The 11,694-nt window shown below is 41.2% G+C and overlaps 1 protein-coding gene across 1 annotated transcript in view; it reads left to right on the forward strand.

Annotated features, from left to right (window-relative positions):
* Nucleotides 1–2,123: 2,123 nt before the first annotated feature.
* LOC105564103 (ABC transporter G family member 23) overlaps nt 2,124–11,694 on the forward strand; it is a 71,428-nt gene continuing 61,857 nt past the window's right edge. Inside the window, exons 1-2 of the mRNA XM_012016224.1 lie at nt 2,124–2,344; nt 7,735–7,979. Coding sequence (XP_011871614.1) covers nt 7,894–7,979 — 86 coding nt within the window. The 5' untranslated portion in view covers nt 2,124–2,344; nt 7,735–7,893. The remainder of the gene's footprint in view (nt 2,345–7,734; nt 7,980–11,694) is intronic.

The raw sequence follows: 11,694 nt of genomic DNA on the forward strand, positions 1-11,694 counted from the left end.
TATAGATGGAGAGAAAGTAACAAAGTCAGAGTTACCAGAAGAAGTAACTGTAACTGTAACTCGTTACTTGTAACGAAGGATCCAAGGCTCTGGCGCCGCCATTTTGTTGAGGAAAAATTCATAAAAAATTCTCTTTATACTTCGATGTATAGAGAATAAATAGGAATAAACGGATTTTCATTTAGGTTTATTATATTCCTGAAAAAAAATCACCGAAAATTGGCTCTTTTTAGACTCTAGAGTGTTGTAATCGTCGTGGTTAAAGGCACTGCTGTCAAGCTAACGCGAGTACCTAATGGTACATTTTGCGGGCTACACCGAGCGAGAGGTGTGTCAATTTTAATGACACTTGATAAGCAACTGACGTCATTCCAGGGTACGTTTCAAATATATCCTTTTACCTTTCCATTTGGGAGGTCCGTAGATAACTGTTAAGTGTAAAACGGTCACGCACGCGGAAGATCGCGGGGCATAGGTCTGTAGACTACACTTTCGTTTGTGACGCGCACACCTCTGCGATTTAGAACGTGCCTGTGTATTTACATATGTATATGATATCATTGATTCGAACGAAAGCGGGTAATGCGAACAGTGCGCGTACACACGCGTACGATCGAGAAGCAGGTTTTACATACACCTGCAAACGGAAACCTCAGCTGGCGCGTATGTACGAGAACTGGTTACTCTTGCGCGTAAAAAGTATTCGTGTTTCCATATATGCGGGCGACGAATTTTTTTTTACCGCGATACGTGGCGCCAGTGTACGCGATTTCACGCACAATCGTGACATTGTCGTTTTCAAAGATCGTATTCACTTTTCAATTCGCCTGAACGTTTGTCCTTTTCCGCAACCTTTCGAGCGACGGTTTGCATCGCAATGAGTTCTTCCTTAAAGCGTTGTTGATATTCAAATCACTTAAATTAATATCGCAATTTTGAATACGATTCCCTCTTAACTTAAGAAAAACGAAGGTCGTGTAATTTGCATCTAAATTGCGTTCAATTGGCAACATTTAAATTCGAGATAAAAATGTAATTTTAATATATCTTATTTCAATGGGCTACATATCAAAAATACCTCTTACATAATCGTATATTGTTGCTGGGAACGGAAAACGTCTGACACGTGGCTCAAAGATCAAATCACAATTCTCGTTGACGTTATTGCGCGTCATATTGCGCGTATAATTAAATATACCATTTACTTAGAAGTCATGAATAAATCATGAATAACTATATAAATGAAATGCGTGCAGTATGGCGTAATTGCGACACTGGTTATTAATATGGAGGGGAAAAAATGCTTATGTAATCATCTAATTGCGGATCGAGATCCACGTATCTGGGTTAGCATGCATCCTTGGATATTTCCAATGTCCGATAATAACCGAATAATAACGTCTGCTTTGGTTGAGGCATCAAAATATAACATGTAAGAGATGTGCCGACGACGTTCAACGCGACGCGTTGAACGCGTGTAAATAATTTCGAGACGTTCCACGATGGCATTTACGGTATCCCGCAATTACACCGCTGATAATTGCGAACGAAGGCAAATCTATCGAGGCGATTATTCTACCCGATCATTACTGTTACTCACTCCGTAGAAAACTCTTCTTGCCGATCCACACACAAGATTCTAGCGACAACGAGAACCTCCTACTTTGTACACGAAAGAGAAAGCACGGGGACTCGAGATTTAGAAGATCTAGAAGATAATATACAGAATCCGGGTTGGAGGCCTGAAGGTACGCCGCCACTTGATAGTTGCGTTTAATCCCCGTGAAAGAAACCCCGGGAACCCGAAGACGGGCGCTTTCCGAGACGCGGGATACTTAAGATGTTTCCTCGAGCTCTCAGACTCGGTCTCCTTCGGCAAGGCCGTTCCACTATATCTTTCTATCACCGTTCTGTGAACACTCTATAGCAAATTTGCAATGTGCGGCGCGTTTATATCCGCTATGTGTGTGTGTATACATAAAACGACTTAGAGCCGGTTCCGACTTCAACACGTCGGGTGAATGCAGCGACAGGTCGGCGTGGATACACCTTTCTTGCGTGCACGCGTGTCTCTCCGGAGCGTGTGTTGGAGCGGGATCGTGCGCCCGCGCGTCCATACGTCTGTTGCTCAACCGGACTCCGTCCCGTCAGTGCGAGAAATACGTTCAGACCGATCGGTCGTATTGTACATCCGCGGCCGCGCTGAGCTCCGAAACCGCTCCTCCACAACGGTGCACGCGCGAGGCATGCCGAGGGGATCCCGCGCGAGCAGACAAAACTGCGCCCTCAACCCCCGGTAGGACGTCGAAACTGGAGCGCAGCTCCCGCGGCGAGCCGCGAAAAGGTGCGAGAACTCCCTTCGCGATAATAGTGATAAGTCGCGCTCGTCCGATGTGTGAAAAGTTCCGATCTGCCGCTTGAGAAAGAGAGAAAGAAATCGCGCTCTGTTCGGCGGGGAAAGCCTCCTCTCCCGATCGTCGTGATTAAATGGCGATTTGATTTTCTTCAGTGGATGTATACGCTAAAGATGCAACAAAGTAGTTGACGGAACGCCGAGTAAAGGAGTCGCACGCAAATTACTAGGAGGCGATCAAAGTAGGACGAAACGTTGTAAAGGAACCTGGGAATACGCGAGGACTGAGAATATGTGAAATGAACTCGGGAGAAAGTGTGTACGTAGGATGCCTGATATCGCGTCCACATGTTCAATGTTACGTGCGCAATTTTCTATCAATTAACATTAACCGATAACCCCGTCGCAGGGAGGCATCGACGCGAATAAAACGCCCGCGAGCAAATTTTGCGAATCCGATACGTCGACTTTTTTTTCCCAAGTTTGGTCAACCGATTTTGCATATTAAAAGAAACAAACACGCGACACGTTTCTCGCGCATCCGCGTATCCGCGATATGTTTTCACGGAGAAACATATGCTAGAAATTAATATCTTTGATATCCGAGAGCGCTGTCCCTAGTAAGAGTTCTGATCTCAATTCGAATGCATTACACCGCACTTTCCTACTTTCATCGCTAACAGAAAGATATTAATCTCGAGAAGACGCCACGAAGCGAAAGGGATAGCGGGTCTTCTCGAAAGACTGAATGAAGTTACGGTTTTCGACGAACGCCGACGAATTAAACAACGCGCAGTTGATAGAAATAATAAACAAATTTTCTGTACGGAGAAAGAAGTTACGTATAGTCACCAGCGATGATTAAAAATTAAAGCAGGAAACTTGCAGTCAATCCAACTGGCATATTCCTTATAGTTATTTAATACAACGTTTCGGACCTATTTTAGGTCCTTATCAAGCGATACCAAGTGAGTCAACGTCGTCTTATGGACGACAAAAATAGGGTCGATACGTTGCATTAAATAAATAAAGGAATATGCCAGTTGGGTTGACTGCAAGTTTCCTGGTTTAAAATCTCTGCAAGTCGAAAATGGCCTAAAGTTACGGGAAATAAGCAATACTCCAAGTATGCGTAAAGAGGAGTGTGCGTGGATAAGAATGGCGACGTTCAAAATTACTTTTGGAATTTTGGTATTCACGCACAAGAGATAGAAAAGTTAAAAACCGGATACGAATTCACGTAATAAGATTTGAATTATTGGGCTACCCACATCCTGCTGCGGACCTGCATGGCATTCTCGCGTCAGTTGTTTGATTTTGTCTAGGGGTCTTATTCAACTCTATTGTAAATACTTAATATCATACTGCTGCATAAATTTTATCTCAATATTTGTTTGTTGCGACATCGAAGATTGCATACTTACGTTAACTATTGGGTAATGCAAATATAAGCCCTGCGGGTATCCCGCCAATAAGTCGCGGCGACCATCGGGACACGTTTACTTACGTGCTAAACGATCAAAATTACATAACGTAGTGGATTAAATTGTTATATTTCGTCTTGTCCATCTTTTTTTGTAGTTTAGCTATTTTTAACGATAAAATCTATTTTTTACGATATCTGTTTTCCCAGCGCCGATGACTATCAGGCGTACTACGTAAGACGTGCTCACGCAAAGTCATTCGTTAAATTGTTTTAACAATTATTTTGAGGCATAAATATTAATAAATCGTGAGAACGTTATTTATAGTTTTGATTAGTTATCAAGCTTTGTACTTAAAGAGCAGATATTTTAGTGTCAAACACATGACATGTAAGAAGCAGATATTTCTATAGTACTAGAAGAAAAAGACTGAGCGGCGAAATGTTCGATTTGTTGAAGCATCGCGGAATCTTCAATTATGCGCGTTACTTTTCCACGGTGATTTTCGCGCGATTTGTTCAATAACTGCGCACTAATAGATTGTTGTCTAATTGTTCGCGACGTCGCTCTTACATGCCGTGTCGCGTGTCGCGAATAATTCATTCGTTCCAGTCGCACGTGCGATCATTGTTCCTCGATTGCGCACGCTGCACTTGCCGCTTGCGCGACATGCGGAATCGCGAGAGAAGCCGCGCGTCCGTCTTTCGATGATTCAAAGAACATCAGATGCAACGAGGAATATTACCACAAAAAAATTAAATAGTAGTTTAGTGACGTCAGTCAAGAGAAGTCAACAATTTTAATAAGTATGCACTAAAAAATTGCTCGATCCAAAAAATTACTTTACTCAAGAAAATTATTCATTAGGTGGCTCTTAATAGCTTATTAATTTAAATTAAAAATAATTAACAAATTAAAACATGAATTCCTTTAATTGCAGCATTTATTAAATATCAAAGAATGCATTATTTTAAATTCTATAAAATGTTTACTAATTGTAAGATGTAATTTTTACCGCGAAGAAAATTGGATTTCTTATTTAACAAAAACAATTATTTCATTTAATAAATAGTATTCTATATCTCAAGAAATCTTTATTTGTATGTAGAAAATGTAATGATTTAATTTAATTTACTTAATATAATGCATAGATTTATTTCAAATTTGATAGTTTTATTTTAATGGAACAAATATTTATTTCAGTAACAAAAATAATTTTATCAAACGTTGCGTTTTATTATAATAAAGACTTGCCAGCAAGGTCGTTTCCGTACCTCTTGAAATTATCACAAAAGTTCAGGCCGCATTAACAAATTTTCGAGATCAAAATTGTCGCTTACGTGTCCTTAACACGGTAGAAATTGTTACTTCGCGATTCGAATAACGTTAAATAACAACGGGATTTTGCAAACTATTGCAATTATATAGTAATAAAGTAAGTCTGTTTTGTCGATAAAAATTATGAGCGAGCCAATAATGATTGTCGCATTCACGATTTAATAAGTTTCCATCTGCTAAGAATACCCATTGTGTCGTGCGGTTTGTGGCGATAGAATTTTATTTCCCGAGATTACACGCCGTTTAACCACACGCAGACGCGTCTTCGACACGGTGTATATTAATTAGCCGAGCGCACGACATTCAGGAATGCCGTACGACCGATCGCTGACCTGAAATTTCGCTTTCATGAAAGTAAGTTGTACCTCGCTGCACGTGAACAATCGCAAAGATTAATACCATATATGGGCAGATATAGCCACGTTATTCCATCGACCGAATATGTAGTTGCGATATATCATTACAGTAGCTAATGTTAGTGACAGACCTTTGAACGTTTGAAGTTAAAGAAAGTTCTTTGTATAAAGTAAAATCTTTACCCAAATCTTTGCAGGGCGATTTATTAGACGAGACAATATAACAATAAGATAATTGTACGATAGAAATGAGACAAAAGTACGGGCGTTATATAAAGGTAATAAATAATATTAGGCGGGATACATAAACGTTTTATAAAGACAAATGGAAAGGTTTTGTGAAGATAAACGAAAGCGCCGAATACTTGGTGAAACGTAAAGTTATCTGTGAATTAAAATCGAGCCCCGAGCTTTATAACAATCTGTACGTTTTACATTTCGCCCCGACTTAATAGGTTCTTGCTTCTTGAAAGAAAGATCGGCCGAAATCATCACGCGCTCACGCGAGAGTCTTATCTTGAGAGCGACCGGTATTTCCCGGCGCTTTCACAAAAACGCCTGGGATTTTTTTCAGGCCGAAGTGAGGCCGGTAATATCTGACGTCGCGTATGCACACGATTCTGCCATTCAAGAGAAACGCCGATCTGTCAAGGTAAACGCGGTGCAAAGTCCTACAAAATTCTTGCGACGTTAAAAATCTCTATTCGCACGGCAGGTATAGTCGATTCACTCTGTTTCACTTTTTCTCCGTTTTCTTCTGTGCGATAATAACCGCCAGCAATATTCACAGGCAGCCTATTACATAGGCGAGGACACGTTATTTTGAAATCCCCTACATGCACTCAGACGCGTACTAAAAGACAGATATGATGCGGAATATCCGATGTAACTGTTAACGATAAATAACGAGTCGCTATAAAAATCCGACTGGACAAGTGTTGGTGTGAAACGTAATCGCGTACCACATTCATGCGAGAGGAATTATTATCTGCCACTGTAAGAGCGTCATATTGCGCCGTAAAAAAAATCGTCAATGAATTTTCTTGTTTGTTTGAGCCCGTAACAGTATCTCGATTACGTTATAAAACGTTACAACGATGTCACTTGCTATTTTAGTACCTGGCGTCTGTAATAATACAGAAAATTTATTGCGAAAGATATTACCTCAGCCAGGGTTTGAACCTGGACCTCCCTACACTCCAGGACTTACCAATTCCACCACCGAGGCATATAATAATGTTTGTTGCAATTTCCAGAATTCTGATTAGTAAATTATTGTGTGTGCGTGTTGCAATATAGTAGACGTTTATTTTCTACAGTTATATAGCACTCTTGTCTACTTAGAAATATCACTCTTTGATGACTTTTAAATAGAGACAAATGTATTCTGACACTGCGACAAAGAAAATGGCTGAATATTAGCCACATTTATATTCATCTGACGCAGCGATAAAAATTCTGACGTCGATTCTCCGCGATCTTCAGCGATCAAGTGTTTTCCACGATAACGACAGGATTAAGTAACATCCATAAATGAACTGTATCGGCACATTCACGATCTCTTACTTTCAATTGCTACGTGACGACGGGCGGCGCGTACTATAGTAGTGCCGCTGGCATCGTATCCTCCGTGACGCTCGAGATATCCTAACAAGCCGAAGAAAATGATCGCTATTTCCAGCAACGGCGCGGCCGCATTTTCTATTCCAGTGGCCGACAGATCGTTATATACCACGCTTTCTTCCTAATGACCTCGAGCGTGCACACTTCGCTCGGTCGCGATAAAGTTGCGTTTAAAGTTTCACTTTCCGTTATTGTCATGAATGAGCGTGCGCTCATTAAAGCAATTGTAATATTCCCCCGCGATGGGGAAATTAAGGTTTCTTTCGGGATGCACGACATCGCGATATCGCGATCGAAGATCATTTAAGACAATTCATGCTTCGAGATATCTATAGAACAATTAGGGAAGAAAGCACTTGGAAGTGCAAAGTGCTCGCGAAAGCAAAGCGTTTCCCGGCAACGTTAATCAGCAACTTGGTCTAATGTTAATTTCTTTACAGAAATATTTAAGGCAAAATGTAATGAAGTAGTAAGAAAAGTTGTCGTACGCATAAAATTGTTACTGACAATGGAAATATCCGTTTTCATTATCGCAGAAGAGATGTCACTTCGAATACGCGGGCGTTTATGCGACTATTCAGTACGTCTCGTTGCGATGCAGCGCCAGTAGAAAATTACCAGTAATCTATTTAACTTTCAGCGCGACGCACGTGTGCCGGGGTGACGCGTTTTTAACGTGGAAACAAAAGATGCGCGGTCGTTGTTGAACCAAGCAGCAGACCTTTCGCGCGTGAGTTCTCGCGGAAATCTTCATCCCGCTTCAAGGCTGTCCGCGAAGTGAAACAATAGTGGAAGCACAATGGATAACAAGGGATTTCAGAGTGACGATCAGGCGCAACGGGCGAAGCTGAAGAAAATGTTCAGCTGGACCGAGGGACTTACCAGGTAAGTCACACACCAGGCTTGTAGGCTCTAACGTGCCGGAAGAAATTCCTCAGATTTTGCGAATGTCACTTCAATTTTCAATGTAAAAAATTATATCGCTAAGATTTCCCTTTATGAAATTAATATATATCTGTATATTTATTTATCTGCATCCAATACAGATGTATTATATCTTTCAAATATATTGTCAAATAAGAAATTATGTTAAGTAATGTTATATCATTGGAGGCGAAAATTTCGCAATTTCTTCTGGGATATAAACGGAGGTAGAAACCTGAAAAGTCGCGTGCGATCGGAGGTCAGCATATTTGGAATTTCGTTTCGCAAGATTAGCTAATTATACGTCGAAATTCATGTATACACGCCGAACATATTTTACGGTCCAGCGAAACTTTCTTCGGCGCGGGTTTCTAAGAAAGCTCGCGCTGTTTGCGCATGCATAATCATCGGGAATTGCCAATCGTGCGATATTGCAATTTCAGTTGCATTATGCGCGACTTGCGCGATGCGCTAGCATGCAGGAGCGAAATCTGCGCGGCACGGTTTCCGCGAGATTTCGCAATCTGCCGCAAAAAGCTAGCTCATGCGGAGGGAACTTGCGAATTTGCTTCGAATACTAACGATTGGTTTATGGTAAACAGGATCCTGTCGACGGTAGCCTTCCGACAACTCGTCTCGCACAGAACAGTTCCTGCTATTCCGTTTACGTATTATTTATTTATAGACACGTCAAACTCAAGCTTGAATTTTTCCCAAAGAAGATCGGACAATTCCTCGATGGGACCCAAGGAGAACAATAAGTCAGGATGATGTCAATTTGATGTCATATTGACCAAATTTATGTCAAATTTTGATGCCAATGTGGCAACAATTTGACCAAAATTTGGCATAAATTCAATCAATATATGGCATCAAATTGACATCATCCTGACTTTTTGTTCTCCTTGGGGAGGAAACTCGATACCATCGCGATTACTCGAAGCGCGAGTTTTAGGTCACACCGCGCGACACGTAACGCGCGCGCACTCCGGGGATTTCTTATTTTTCTTTACTTCTTCACTACGAGAGTAGTTCTCGCCGTAGGAACTCACGGCGTGCTACTCGGCAATGAGTCCCGCGCGGCTTACTTCGGCGGGACCGAGTTCGCAATCGCGCGTGAAAGTGGTCGGCAATGGTCGGCAAGTGCAACGGGAGACCAGGCCGCGCGCTTTGCCTCGCTGCAACATTGTACAGTGAAAGGACAAACGGCAGTCGGACGCACGCATGCACGCACGATCGTACGTGACGCATCTTCGCTGTCGAGACATCGTTTGACCAAATTGCGAATGTTAGAAATAAAAATTTTAAGTAAACGTTCTTTACTTTAATAGGGGTCTTTTTAATCTTGCACGTATGTAAAGAAGATAAGAATATAACCCACCCGAATTTTGGCAAATAAGAAGAAATCAACTTATTTCGTACAACACCTTACTTACATACCTCATCAAAGCGGCCAATATTGACCACTTACCTCGTCATATTCCTTCGTCGGGCCAGATTGGACTTACCATTCGTTGCTCCTGGCCATACAGTCTGATCATTTTGATCAGAGATCAGGAAGGAAGAAAACTCCTTTCATAGTCGGTTTATTATCGTCACCGACAAATATTTCATACGGTTCGAACTATATGCAAGTGTCGATCGTATCGAAATGCACGACCACGAGAAGTTAATTAAAGAAGAAAATTAATTAAAAAAACTTTTCTGTATAAAACTACTCAAATATATTTATACTTCCGTTAGTTATTCGAGAATAGATAATGACTGCCTCTTCGTGACTCGATCTTTAAATTCAAAATTCAAGTATATATGTATCTAGAAAAAACAATTTACTTCGCGTTATATTTATTTCAATTACATTTCGCGATAAACTTAAATTTATAATACTATAGAAATGACAAAACGCGCGCTTCGCGCGCGCAGTTTGTGGTCGAGCATTGTATATTTTTAAGAATTTGTCTACACGCGAAGAAGTAATTGTATGCGCAACGTCAATTGAAAATAAAAGGTAATTTGTCACTCACTGATACGGTTCGCAACAGCAAAGTTGTACATCGCTAACTATACATGTTAAACTGTAACAATACAAAAATATATACGATTATTATAGACTAATTATATAAAATCCAGACTATTGTATTAAATATATTTTATATTTAATATTTTTGAAAATGGATATTTATTAAAATAATTATTTAGAATACTGAAAGTCTTCCTTTTAAATATGAACAAAATTTTATACGTATGGTTTTGTCTCTAACACTTATTCGAATCCACGTTCGAATCATTTGAATAAATAAAATAAAAGCACAGAACAGATACTTTATTTCGCACAATTAGCAAATAACAAAAATATGTAAGACACTTACCTTACGATTTCTCTGCCGTTGCCCGATGCCGCCTAAGCCTGCTCCTCCTCTCAGATTTTCTTGTTGCACTTACACTCACACACTCACTCGCGAAAATCGATCGCGCGAAATTTCGGACACTCCCGTACGCGATGTAAAATACCGTGAAATGCAGTAAGCGACGTTCTTTACTTCCTGCCCGTTCGAGTTGCGAAGAATGACAGAGCGAGTTACAACGCGAACACCGAAGTCGCACAAATATCTCTCTCTTCCCGAAAATGGAACAGATTACACGAAATCGATAGATAGTTAAAAGCGCGGTGCGTAAAGGAGATGTAACCGCGACAGAGTACCACGGTTTACCTTTCATGTTTTAGATGAGTTGGTCTCGTGAAATATCTATGTACACGTTGATAAAGAGCCGTCGCCTCAACGCGCAATTCGTTTCTCATTACAAGTTGTAGAAACTCAATAATTAATCTAGTAGCGTTACTTGTCACTGATAAAGGAGTCCAAATCAATAGCGTTTTATCCTTTCATTCTTCACGATCGAGTCTTGGAAACCGGTAACGTAAAAATAATATCACGCACAGAACTACTCTCGCTGCTGCCTGCCGGCTCGACGTTCGGCGAGCGAGTGATAAGTACGGCATTTTCCATTACGTAGATGGGCCAACGAATTCTCAACACAAAAACGAACGTTTTTTTGTTGTTTTTCACTCGGCGCGGCATCGTACGACGCTACGCGGACCATTGTTTACGCTAAGGTCGCCGCGCACCCACTCGCTCGCCGAACGTCGAGCCGGCAAGCAGTGGCGCGAGTCGCTCCGTGCGTGATATTGTTTTTGCGTTGTCGGTTAGTAACGCTACTAGATTAATTATTAAGTTTCTACAACTTGTAATGAGAAACGAATTGCGCGTTGAGGCGACGGCTCTTTATTAACGTGTACATAGACATTTTACGAGACTAACTCATCTAAAGTATGAAAGTAAACTGTGGTACGTTGTCGCGGTTACATCTCGTTTACGCACCGCGCTTTTAACTATCTATCGATTTCATGTAATCTGTTCCATTTTCGGGGAGAGAAATCTGTGCGACTTCGGCGTTCACGGCGTAATTCGCTCTGTCGTTCTTCGCAATTCGAACGGGCAGGAAGTAAAGAACGTCGCTTACTGCATTTCACGGTATTTTACATCGCGTACGGGAGTGTCCGAAATTTCGCGCGCTCGATTTTCGCGAGTGAGTGTGTGAGTGTAAGTGTAACAAGAAAATCTGAGAGGAGGAGCAGGCTTAGGCGGCATCGGGCAACGGCAGAGAAATCGTAAGG

This window comes from Vollenhovia emeryi, unplaced genomic scaffold (genome assembly GCF_000949405.1).
Source record: "Vollenhovia emeryi isolate VEMERY1.0 unplaced genomic scaffold, V.emery_V1.0 DF939168.1, whole genome shotgun sequence".
NCBI lineage: Eukaryota > Metazoa > Arthropoda > Insecta > Hymenoptera > Formicidae > Vollenhovia > Vollenhovia emeryi.